Source organism: Schistocerca piceifrons, chromosome 5 (assembly GCF_021461385.2).
Source record: "Schistocerca piceifrons isolate TAMUIC-IGC-003096 chromosome 5, iqSchPice1.1, whole genome shotgun sequence".
In the NCBI taxonomy this organism is placed as follows: domain Eukaryota; kingdom Metazoa; phylum Arthropoda; class Insecta; order Orthoptera; family Acrididae; genus Schistocerca; species Schistocerca piceifrons.
This window is the reverse complement of record NC_060142.1, coordinates 334,130,005-334,142,951: the sequence shown is the minus strand read 5'-3', so window position 1 is coordinate 334,142,951 and position 12,947 is coordinate 334,130,005. Positions and strand designations below refer to the sequence as shown.

Below are 12,947 nucleotides of genomic sequence, written 5' to 3'. Positions count from 1 at the left end.
CATTGCAACACGTAAGATACACCAGGGTCATCAGGACACATTTACATTTTGAGTATGTTATGGGAAAAAATTAAACAGTTGATTGGAATTTAAATATTAAATTTTTAATTATGATTTATTAATACAATTTTAAGACTACATTCATAATTTGTCATCATATCTTATAGACTTTATGAAGTAATACAGTGACGTACAAAACATACAGAACATGAAAAAAAAGTTTTCAAATATTCTACACATCAGCTACAAATATTAAGATACACAATTGAAACTTCATATATAAACAGAAAATAGATTTTAAATCAAAATTATAAACCAAAAGAAAAGATTAAATTCAGTACAAAAGTTTCTGCAGGCATAACTTACAAGAAAATTTTACTGTAACTTTTAGCTGAATGTACAGCAATTATAAAAATATTTCACAGTATCATGAATTGCAATAAAATCTTAGTTTTTGAAAATTAAGTTTCTTTCCAGTCAGTTTCAGAAACTTGATTCATCCAAACTTCCAAAACTGTTCGCACACAGAACAGTGGAACTTCCAAACACAATGGTGCTCGACATGTGGCATATGATTTAGTTTATCTGTGAGTTTCCTGGCATCACAGGTTGCTGAAACATCAAATCGAGGGCAAAATAATAGACATTTCAAGGGTATAGTTGCTCCAAAATTCAGTCTACCAGTGCCGTTTATAGCATACAACCAATCCAGTTCTTAACACACTTATCTAAAAGCCCCCCAAAAATAACAAAAACCAATAATTATCTTGATTTACGTATTGTCAGTTACTTTTGAGACAGAATTTTGCTTTACTTATCTGGCAATGATGTAGTCTTTTTTCAATGGTTCCGAGTACTATCTCTGAAATAATTTCATTGTTGAAAAGCAGTTCCCAAAACGAAAGTGTCCTTTTGTTTAGCTGTATGCAATGTCAAAAGGCTACATAGTAGGCAACATAGTGTTAAGTACTTGAACAAGGTGAAACAGATCAATATAGAGAATCTGCCCTCTTAGCATATTGTAGTACAAAAATAGTATCTAGAAATAACGGTGCGCAAATATTTTATCTGTTGCTAATTTGACATGTCCTGACCTCTTCTATAAAGCTTTTAAGTAGACCAACATTTCCATTCAGACAATGGATCCAAATCACACCATATCTCTTCTGCCAGGTATTATTTCCAATCCACAGCATCACAAAGAGGTAAAATAAAGATTAGCATAGTGTAGAACACATTGTTTGTGTAGTTCTATTTCTTTCTCAGTGAAAACAAACAAATTGTGCTTAATTTTGAATGATACATCCTTAAATAATATGCTTGAACATGTTGCTGAATATATTTGATTTATTTAGTATGTGCTTAAACATTACTACTATTAACTATTTACTTCTATGGGACACAGCAGGTGACAATTTTTGTAAAGTCATAGAATGTAGACTTTAATGGCCAACATTTTCTTGAGTCAAAATTTCCAGGTTAAAAGGCCATGGTTGATGTATAAAATTACTTCTTCCTGACGTTTCATCTCTAACTGCGGAAGACATCTTCCGAGGTAGAATGGAAGTTACAATTGTACCTCTGAAGATGTCTCCCGCACTTGGAGTAGTAGTTTTATACACTGACCACAGCCTTTCAACCCATAAACTATACCTCAAGAATTCTTGTAAGGTTAGTATTATCTGATGGAAACTATAAATAAGTTGTTACCATGAACAGTGCAGTGAGCTTATTCAGTTTCAAAAGTTACCTGTCTAAGAGAAATCAGCATAAGACATAAGACTCATTGCACCTCAAATGTAGAGAAAACCATAATTTAAATACTGATCATCCTGATCTGGAAATGTAATACTGTCAAGTATAACCTTTGGATGTTTGTTAACTTTGCAGGTGAGACTAACACAGGGGATGGGATGATGGTTTACACTATATGTTGCGAAGGAAAAAAAAGACACCATTTTATCCAACTGTCAACATCCCACAGCAATCAGTCGAGCAATGAAAGTTTGCAGTTCCAGATGGGTTAATCTCAGTTTCTACTTTGGTGATTTATTTGTTTTTAAAGATCACATTTATTGACATATTTTTGGCAGTAAATAAAATACTTAAAAGTCACTGCCCAGTTTGGTGCTCTCCTGACATGCACTGGGCACAGACACACAATGGTAGCACTAGTACCTTATGTGTATCGAAAGTGTAATCAAGTATATTTCACAAGCCAGTGGTGAAAACTGCAAACAGTTTGGAACTAGTAAGGAATGTTGGGCTAAGACTTTATTAATTTTAGACACAATTAACGATTAGTAAAGATTATTGTGGCACAATGTGTAACGTCACATGACATTTACAAGCCAAATGTAACTAATCCTATTACAAAACAGTAGTTATGCTTCAATATGGAACAGTAAGTGGGCAGTGGATAATATGTGTTCAAAACAATGAACAATTTGTGAGTTCCTTCTCAAGTACTGGAAATATCATAAGAAATTGTGTGAAAAGATAATCTTAGACTACAGGATTCAAGAGCAACCACATTAATGGAACTTTGGATTAGAAATTTAGGTAATACAGTTGCTCTGAAAATCACAGTAGAGATGAGATGCACAGAAGCCTCAACGTAACCAATATTAAGAACAAAAAGTTAGGCCCAAATACAATCAAGTGTGCACACTATCAAATAATTATTTGTAGGACATACTGAGAATCTGTCAACTTGACACACTCATCTTCACGAATACTACAGTGTCTATTGGTGGCCACTGTCGTACCAGGAAGCTTGGTGTAATCTTATGGCACTTTAATTCTCCGACTCGTCACAGGACAAGTAACTTATTAACTTATTGCTGCGCATTAGCTGGTGCACTCATGCTCCTTGTGGCATGACAATGAGGAAACAAGAAGATATCACATTTATATGGGTTAAACTTTACTTAGGGCTTAGGCGCCCTCGTGCGGTGATGTTGGCAACGACCGTGCAGTGCTGGAAATTATTCTCTAATATTTCATTTCTTGTAAGCACTTTTTCTAAATGTTCGCTTTACTAGGATAATTAATTTACTGAGCAGACGCAGGTACATGCAAGAACACGTCAACCATAGAGTAGGAACAGGATTAATTGTTTATTTCATGGTTGGTCGCTGTTGACATCAGCACAGCACACCACCTGAACTGCAAGTAAAATTTTACCATTATATGTAACTGACAGGGTGAAACGGCTAACAACAAAACAGGCATCCAAAGTTAGGAGGAAAAATCCCTAAATTCTCAAAAGAAGCAGTCTGGCTATTAGTCTGGAAGGAGTTTCAAAAATAGTGAAAAAATGAACCTGTGTTGTTAGATTAGGAATTGACTGTCACACCAACGAATGGAAGTCTAGTATGTTAAGAACTGCACATCCACACTCTCATTGGAAAACTTTTAGTCTCATCACATACAGTACGAGCCTGTTACACTCCTGAACACAGAACAAAGAGATAAACAATGCATAAAGTAACTACCATATCCCCCAACAATCAATCCTCATGTAAGGTCTACTAATAGCATTTAAAGAGTTCACTGCATACCTTTGCAGCTAGCAGAACTAAACTTTGATTATTTTGGCTAAAAATATCTTGGCTAACTGTGTTGAAATAATTTTTTTTTAAAACCTTTCCAAACAGCAAAAATGTTGCGAGCACATATCAGGTGCTGAAAAGTGGTGTGAAGGGGAAAAAAAATTTCAAAAACTAATGTTTATAATTTGTGAGGGCAGTAGGAAGCCATTAAACTAGCATTATGTCATTTAGCTACTCACAAGTTTCAAATATTAGCAATTAACACATTCGCTGTTGGCTTATGCATGTGCTATTAACTTGTAATAAGTGTCAATTGCAGAATATGTTAAGCATTGAATCAAGAGTAAACAGAATATTGTGTTGCTGGTCACTGCTTCAACTTACAGAGACAGTCTTCACAAAGAGTACATTTTTAGACATCTGAGCGGCATGGGAGAGAATTATGGAGAAAAACACTCATACAAAGTGAGTTCACAATCTTGCCTATATACCGTATGGCACATTCCATCTATCACATCCATGCTGTCTCACAACCAACCTGTGTTTTAAAAATCTATTTATAGTGAGTCATAACTTGAATGAAAATTATAAAAATGTTGGGTATTTTCTATGTTGACAACTTCATTTACTTCAAGCTAAAAAGATTGTTCAACTAATCAAACTTTTGAAATTATGCTCTAAAGGCTGAAGATGTCAATATCTAGTGGTGGTTATATCATACTGAGTGCTGACTACCACACTGCATTGTCTTATTTAGCCTTTTCATTTGGTGTTTACTGCATCTGACACTTTCTCCTCAGTGAGCAAGGTAAGATTCTCTGAATTCAAGTTTAGTGAGGAGTAAAATAAAGTGTGTATGATATTATTATAAGGAAAACTATGGAGTGAAATTTAGCCTCATTTAAAAACTATTGCTAAATATAATTCTTAATGTAACTTGCATGTAATGTCCATTAAGGATGTAAACTGTAGTGTTTCTTATGGATTAAGGTGAAAGAGTTTACGTCCTATCTGCAGTGATTCAAAAGTTACAGCATTTTTTAATTTTCCTAGTGAAGTGTACTTCATGTGCGAGGTGTACTGGGACACGTGAACAAATCGCCAGTGCAGACAACATGATTCACAACAAGGATGTATGTGATCCTGATACAGTTTAATTCGTAATGTGAAATATTGGCCGTAACATCATCAATACAGAAAGAATGTATCACACTATTATATAGCTATATTTGTACTAATATATTTTGTGAAGAAAAACCAGTCTGACAAGTGGTAAAAAAATTTCAATTAAACAAAAGGACACTTGTCTTTGGTATAAATCAGAAATGAAATGTCATAAGGAAGGTTGTAGTTGACAAGCAAAATTTCATATCAGAAAGGATCCACAAATACTGCCTGAATTTATAATACCATTCCATAGCCGTGTTGCAGAACATGCGCTGTAGTAAGGGAAGGCACTGATACCATCTTATCCTGCCCTGTCACTGGTTTAAATGTGGGAGAACAGCACCTGCAATCAGCATTTAAAACCAAATTGCTATAAATAACTTACAAGGGACTATGGCATAAAGCTGGAATAACATTTTATAATAAAGAGATGCACTAATGCCTGAATTCATAGAAAATCACCATTTGTTGAGCTGTGTAGCAACACACGCACTGTACCGATGGATGGATGTGGTACCACCACAGCCTGTTTTGGTATTGGTTGAATTGTGGAAGTTGAGCCTGCAGGCAGAAATGCAAACTAAGTTACAGTAAGTAATTTATAAGGAGCTGTGACAAAAATAAACAATGGCATAACACAGAGGTGCACTAATATCTTGATTCATAGTACTCACTATTCCTCGGGCTTTGTTTCAGCACATACGATGTAGCGAGAGACGGACTAGATACCACCTCAGCCTGTTTTGCTATTGGCTGAATCATGGGAGTTGAGCCTGCAAGCAGAATTGCAAACCGGATTGCTGTAACTTACGAGGAACTATGGCATAAAACTAGAATGATATTTTATAACAAAAAGGTACATTAATACCTGGATTTATAATACTCACGATTCGTCGGGCTGTGCTGTAGGGCACATGCTGTAATGGGGAATGGAGCTGCTACACCCTCTGTATTTTTTATTGTTGGTTGCTTTTGAACAGCTGAACCTGCAAACAGTATATTATATTAGACTGCTGACATTAACAGATAATAGAGCACTGGTTAAGTTTTACTTATAGCTCAGGCAGCGTGGTGCTATGATACTGGCAATGACCGTTTATTTATTCTGTATATTTTGTTTCTTGTAAATACTTGTTCTAAATGTTTGCTTTACAAGGATAGTTAAATTACTGAGCAAACAAGGGTACATACGAGAACCTGACAACTAGAGAACAGGAACAGCGTTAATTATTTACTTCATAATTGATCATTGCCATCAGCAGCACACTATGCCACTTGAGTCATACGTAGAATTTTACCAGACTGCTTCATTACAAGCATTTTTTGCTGCAGGGATGTACGTTGTTGGGAGGGGAAGGGGGCGGGGGCACTAGTAACATACCTTTTTCCACAAGTGCATCTTCTTTGTCTGCCAGTAGAGATAATTTGATCAAACTGGATTCTTCTGAATTTGGTAGCACCAGGGATGCATTATTACTCCTTTTGATTTTCTTTGTAGAGTACAGTCTACGTTGAGGTAAAATCTTTTGTGATTGATTCCTTTCTATTTGCAGCAGTGCCTGTTTTTGCTGCAACATTCCGAGAGCTACAGTTGCCTTTAGTGATGATAACATTTTTTTAGCAGTTTCCAAGTCATTTGAGGTCAGCTCAGATACAATACCAGAAAACTCTGTGATAAGTTCCCTTCTTTGGACTGACAAAGGTACAGAATCATTAACACTTTTTTTCGTTACCTCCGCTAGTATTTCTGTTTTCTCGTCTACAACAGAAATATCTTCACTCTCCGTAAGTGTAACTTCACTATTTCTTAGGTGTTCAGAAGGTTGCTGCTTTAACTGAATCTGGCAAACACTATGTATGTGCTTGCACATATTCCATTTGATGGTATAGTCAATACATGTACAAGAAGACCTATGAATGCAAGCCCTGCATTTAATGCACATCAATCTGCAGTTGCACTGAAAGTCATTATCATATACAAAATAATCTGTTGACCTTCTTGAAGAAGAACGCACTTTCCAACCAGAAAACTCCATAGTAATGAAGTCCTCCTTAATATTATTCCCTGATTAATGCCGAAGGCGAATGTCCTTAAGTTTACTTGTCAGTTTACCTTTATTTAGCACAATAAGCCTGTCAAACAGCTTGTGCTTCACAAATGACATCAATGCAAAAATAGCTTTGTCTAAACGCTTGACACATTTACTACCTAGATATATATATTTAATAGTGCGATGCATTCTTTCTATATGCATGTTGGTATTGATTCCAGCATTCAATCTATGGCAATATGCCCAACAATTTGCATTCCCAACATAGTTGTCTCGGAAGTATGTGGCAAATTGAACTGTATCAGGATCACATTCCAATCTCTCTAGCACAATATTTAACATCTCATCAAATGAATTTACATCCTGCTCATGCATCAAAGTTCTGATTTGCTTATATACTTCACCTTGTTTTTCTACACCTTGAATCTTACATTTGATATTCTTCCTCCAACATCTATCAACATGCCATGTACAATAAAGTCGCATAGATAGAGCTGTCATGACATCATTCCATGCAATAAAGAAAGACTCGGCCAAATCCGACACAAAAACATTTGGCGAAATTGATCCAACCTGCCTCTTTATGTGCTGGAAAAATATGGACAGCATCTGGGAGTCATTCCTGTTAGATATTAGAAACGCGCATGGAAACCCTTGTCTTAGATTGTCTAGCACTAGTAGAGTTATAAGTTCAAAATTATATCCATTAAGACCATGTGTCCCATCAACACAAACGCAGTCGTTCCCATATTTCTTTAATATCTCGCCTTGAGCATTGTTCATAATTATCAATGCAAAATCAGAGCGCTTTAATTGTGGGTACGAATCAAGGACTACATCCTGTGGTTTATAGAAAAGCACACAAGGACTGTCTCCACCATTTACTTCATTTACCCATGCTTCTACACTTATTGCATCATTATGGTGTCTTATTGACTTGAAGGACAAATTATAAGACTGATCTATATTATGTAGATCCTGTCTCGTAATCAAATGTATCCTTTCCAAGTTCGAATCTACAACTGTATCTCGAATTTTGTCTAATATGACAGAGAATGGTATGCCACTTGCTATATCTGCAGCAATACTTTCCCTTTCTCTTTTTGTTAGTTGCAGATGACATAACTCGGATTTGTGGCCAACATGGGTTGAAACATATTTCACACAGCAGGTTCCATTCTTTTTCATATCTACTCTCATCTTAGCAGGGCACAGTGCATCAATCTTACTACTACCTTGCAATTTAAGACATCGCACGTTTTTTCCTCTAGACACAAACTTACCAGACCGGTGACAAATATAAGAAACAACTTCTGAATCAACCTTAGCATGGGAACCACGACGTTTGACGAACTTTGAGAGCGTTGTCTGCTCAGTTTCCTCCATCCACTACTGAAATTCATCAGCGGTGCTAAAATGTAATATTTCACATTTCACATCTACCTCATGTGCCGACCGTAAATGTTCAAACAGGCACTTTTCAGAAGTACTTCTTTCATTACACAGGGCGCACACAAACAATTTTTTCTGCTCTATTTGCAGTCCATGAACCTCTAACAGGTGTCTATTCAAATTTCCTTTTTTAGGATAGACCTTATCGCACACATGACACTGAAAAATCATGTTGGACACAAAAATTTCACTGCTTACACGGACAACTCCACAGCACAAAGTAACAGGGCAAAATACACTTATTCCATACGTATCTGCTGACAAAACCGCATGTGTGTGTAACTTTCGAATGAGAAAAATGTCTGCGCCACGGCTCTTTCGAAACGAGCAATCCCATTGGATATCGCTACCCTGAAATGCTATTGGTTATTTTCGTTTCGAGCCGAGCTCTCCCTAAAAAGGTTTCTGTCATACATACTGTATTTTGAACTCTGAAGGATTTTTACAAACATTCGATATGCACGACGCACCAATTTCTTTGGACTCCTTACGAATGTCTCTCGCACGCGCTCCAAATTCACTTCACTCAGACTCACACTGGGAAGTCCACTTCTATTTGCCGGGCACAAGCAGCCCTTCGCTACGAATTTGTTGTGCCAGTGGTAAATCAAGGTTGCTACATAGAAGCTTGGGCCAATGTGTTCGGCAGCGATCGAGCGCTTCCGTGTGACGTCACTGTCGAGAAGCGTCAGCAGCGCGAGACGTTCGCATACGGCACTATTGCGCTTAAACGAACATTAATTTACGAAAAGTGAAGTGCAATATAATGAACTATGGATTCGGTCGAAGCTTACCAATACAGGGACAGAATGTTAATACCTGCTACAGCTGTGAAACTCTTATATTGTCTCTCTGGTAATGACAAAAGTAAAACTACAGATTTGTGGCTCCCCCTCAATTTATATTCTATTACTCAATATTTTTTGTTAGATAACAACAATCTGGTATGCTTCAGTCCCTCTTTATATATTTTACAATTTTTAATAGTACTGGAAACGCAACAATTACAAGAGCTTTCAGTTTACTAAAACACATTTTGTGCATCACAGTCGGCAATAGTGTGTACCATCTTTTTCATGCAGGTATTAAGCAGCAACCGTACGTCTAGTTAGTTGAGACATTACTGCACATAATGATACAGAAGCCCGGTTTAATGGATTCACATTCAAACATTTTAAGAAGAATTTAATTACCTTAATCAGATCTGGAAGGGACTGCAGAAGCTCTCCACCTGTGTGCTGCTTTCTGCTGCTGCTGTTTGGCCCTCTTGTGCATTTGCAGATGTGTTGAAGTGCCTTATCCGGATGAAGGTTCTGGTTTTAGCGTACACTGTGATGACCTCTTGAGGAATAGTTGGAAACTTCCCAATTAAAAGTCTCGTCAGGTTTCTGATCACATTTCCGTCTTTACACAGACTGCTGCCATGAAAATTTGAAAAAAGCACCTCTAATTGCTTAACAACATCAAACCACTCATCTGAAGGGATGATTAAGCCATCACGAGGCAGTTTCTCAATCCACCCACAACTTCCATGGTCTTTCGACACTTCGTGTGTCTTACCACTAGGATGACCAAGTGATTTGTCAATGGAGACGCACCTGGAGGCAATATATCCAGCGATGTAGCGGAGACCTTCTAGAGAACACTCTGAATCTTCTATCAAAGGTGGAACAATTAAGTCATGTAGTGTAATGTCCCTCATTTGTTGATCACCTTCTATCATTGACAACGCTTCCTCAATGCCCGGCACAAGTCCTGTAAACAGGTTGGAAGTCAAATAATTTGTATCAGTTTCCGCTGAGACTGGACAAGAACTTCGTAACTGAATGTCAGCAATACTTTTGTTCATAACTAAAATACGCAAACGGCTTTTAAATTCCACTGGTAAGGGAAGATCATAGGCTCTGCCAATTGCTCTTATCTGGGAAAATAAGTTTTCAAGGCAGTCTTGGTTGAACCTCGAGGTCAATACATACTTCAAACCGTAGCTATGTTTTAAATCCGAAAAACAACCCAGCAGTGACCGAATCGAGGTGAGTAATCCCTTTTGGAAAGGAAGTAAAGTTTTATGATTTCCCACTCTCATTTTTTCACAGACGAAGAACTTCCTCCTGCGTCTCCTTACACAATCCAAAAGCACTTGAAATTGGTCGTTTGCCGACAGGTACCCTCGAATTCATAACATCAAAAGTGTCGTTCACAAATTTGAAGAATTCTGCCGTGTCTTTTTCTTCAGGCATTACAAAAGAAATTGCTTCTGATACAGTGTTGGAAAAGAGTTGGCAAGCAAGATGAACGCGCTGTCGATCTCTTCCATAAACTGTCAGATGATGAGCAGTAAGCTTAGAGCACAGTTTCAGTTCTCCATTATCTTTCGACAATAGCTGCTCGATTACGCGCTTTGTTATCGTTCTTCCGTCACTTAATGAGAAACCATCATCTAAAAGGTGGTTTCTGAGAAGTTTCACCATATGTGGTACATCAGCAAATACCCAAACACGTTTCGTTTCATCATCTGGGTTGGTGAAGCACATGTTTGTGTAGTCGATGTGGAATTCCTTCCACACTTTCCCATTTTTACCCCCCAAATCAGACACTATGCCAACTACGACAAATCCCACTTTCTGCGTCTCTCTGACGATACTGATCAGTGAATCCCGATTCATCGTAGTATCAAAGTTATAATATACGGGCTGCTTCCAGGTTCCAGACAAACCACGTGCCATAACAACCTGTACCTGGCTATGTGGTCCGTATATGGTATCAACTATCAAGTTTCTTGGTCGTAGCATATGCGACTGTCCACATTCATTTCGTCAAAGCTTAACACACACAGCTTCTCTGCTTGACTCAAGTTTGTTGCTTGCTTATTCATTAAGTACAAAACATCAGTCAAAATTCCGGGAACACAACGAAAAGAATTGGATATCCATCGTTTTAACGTAGAAAATCCAGGTAATGGTATTCCCATTATATTTCTTAAATAAATATAAGTTTTTCTGGACAGAGAGCGCAGAAGCAAGGCTTTGCTTATATCTTCCTGGGTCCAATGGGTGCTCTTCTTTGATTTCAGAAGACATTCAATTTGTGCGCGTTTGTAAACACTTTTTTTAGAACTTGGTGTACTTTAATTGTCACTTTAGTACTTCGTTGATACTGAAGGCTTTGGCATAGCTTTCTCTGTCTGCTTAATGCATGAGCCAGTAATTTGTATCTCGTTCTCAGCGTGTTGTTTTCAGCTATCAAACGCTTATTTTTTTTCTGTCTGTAGCGATATTTCCTTATGAAGCCCCTTCATTTCATCCTCGATGCGGCCTTTTTCAGTTTCTGTGCTTTGATCCACATTTTTTTCTTCGGTGACATTGAAGCTAGTCTGTTAAGTGCATGTTTACGTGTTTCACGATCTTTCCTTCTGTCATTTCTTTCTTGGACAGAAGACGAAGCAGCAGCAGCTGCAGATGTGGCTTGAATGAGGTGCAATTAAGGAACTGCAGTCCGCTTTAAGATCTTCTTCGGCGAAAGTTTCATTAATTCAGCTTGGAGACCCCGTAAATAATCGTCTTCTTTAACATGTACGCTACAGATAGTAGCATTTTTAATGTTGATACCATCACTTCTTCTACAGAGCTGAACCCACCGAGCACATGTTTCAGGATCTTTCGGAAACTTATGATAGGAAATGGTAAATGGCCTTCCTTGTTGGTGGCTTCTTACCGTACTTGATTCTAAGCATCCACTGAACAGCCCTACCACACTTGGTTTTGTCAAACTCCAACACACAGCTCGCTCCGCACCTAAACTTGCCATGTTTGCGGCTTGTGCTGACTATTGGCAAATTACGAAACAATGCTGTGGCGGTGTACATGGAAAAAAAAAACACTTTAGGGTTTCTCTTCAAAACAACATATGTATGATATCTGTACAATGTTTGGTTCTTGTGCAATAAATATGAAAGTGTTCCTGGACTTTATGCACATCTTGTATTTTGGAAAATGTTTTCATAAACCTATACCACTTCTAATTTGAGATTCCTCTACTACATCATTTAATACCCCTGTAATATTGACAGTTGTTTTCAAAGTACTTGTTGGTTATTTTCTAATATATCACACAAAGTCTAGATTTCCTTCTGATGATCTACGTTATCACCCACAGAATTAGTTGTAGCAGTATTGGAATCAACCTTCTCTAGTATTCATTCAAATAACTCTTGTAGTCACTCCTCCAAACTAGTCAAAGCATATGTGGCATCAAAATCTCTATTCTGTTGTAGAACCTCTGCTCAGATGTGTATATCTGAAATTTGACTATGTATACTTTTAAATTCCTGGGTGAATACTTCCTCTATATGTTTAATCTTATCATTTACCTCTTAAAACCTCTTTAAACTGTTCCTGAACCTCCCTCCTGACAAGTTGCTCAACTTGTAGCCCATAAATTTGATAATGTCTCTTATACATTTTATCTACTGTCACAGCTGCCAAAATGGACTGGAACCTTGTGGTTGGTTATGGTGCGACACACACTGTGTACGATCTGTCACCCTGAAGCATATATGTCAACTTCACCTCTTGTTTTCGTGTTCCTGCTTCGCAGAGCCATGAGGTGAGACTTCTCAGTGGGGCAGGTGCTTTAAGTATAGTGTTCATGGCTATAGTTACAGGTTGTAACTCAGTCAACAACTTCACTAGTGATCTGTCACCCTGATGCTCCTTGTGATATC

General features: G+C 37.6%; 2 protein-coding genes across 3 annotated transcripts; both read right to left on the bottom strand.

The window, feature by feature from the left end:
• Positions 1–196: 196 nt before the first annotated feature.
• On the bottom strand, positions 197–6,757 carry LOC124798413. 2 transcript variants are annotated; one of them, XM_047261809.1, is made up of 6 exons: positions 6,103–6,757; positions 5,609–5,707; positions 5,396–5,506; positions 5,184–5,282; positions 4,965–5,064; positions 197–612 (listed from the first exon to the last, which is right to left on the bottom strand). In XM_047261809.1, exons 1-5 carry the CDS (start codon positions 6,755–6,757, stop codon positions 5,036–5,038), a joined length of 993 nt encoding a protein of 330 aa, XP_047117765.1. In that variant the 3' UTR covers positions 197–612; positions 4,965–5,035. The 2 variants fall into 2 exon arrangements, with proteins under 2 accessions (XP_047117765.1, XP_047117766.1); XM_047261810.1 differs by having other exon boundaries at positions 5,396–5,494.
• Positions 6,758–6,790: 33 nt separating this feature from the next.
• On the bottom strand, positions 6,791–8,158 carry LOC124798973. The gene has a single exon (XM_047262509.1). The coding sequence runs from the start codon at positions 8,156–8,158 to the stop codon at positions 6,791–6,793; it is 1,368 nt and encodes a 455-aa protein (XP_047118465.1).
• Between the last annotated feature and the right edge of the window lie 4,789 nt (positions 8,159–12,947).

What these genes read in the sequence shown, in the direction of transcription:
- LOC124798413 (XM_047261809.1), bottom strand. Translation starts at nt 6,757, where the DNA reads ATGGAGTTTTCTGGTTGGAAAGTGCGTTCTTCTTCAAGAAGGTCAACA. An exon ending in AGATGCACTTGTGGAAAAAG is followed by an intron (nt 5,708 to 6,102) that starts GTATGTTACTAG and finishes TACTGTTTGCAG; the next exon opens with GTTCAGCTGTTCAAAAGCAA. An exon ending in GAAACAAAGCCCGAGGAATA is followed by an intron (nt 5,283 to 5,395) that starts GTGAGTACTATG and finishes TTCTGCCTGCAG; the next exon opens with GCTCAACTTCCACAATTCAA.
- LOC124798973 (XM_047262509.1), bottom strand. Translation starts at nt 8,158, where the DNA reads ATGGAGGAAACTGAGCAGACAACGCTCTCAAAGTTCGTCAAACGTCGT.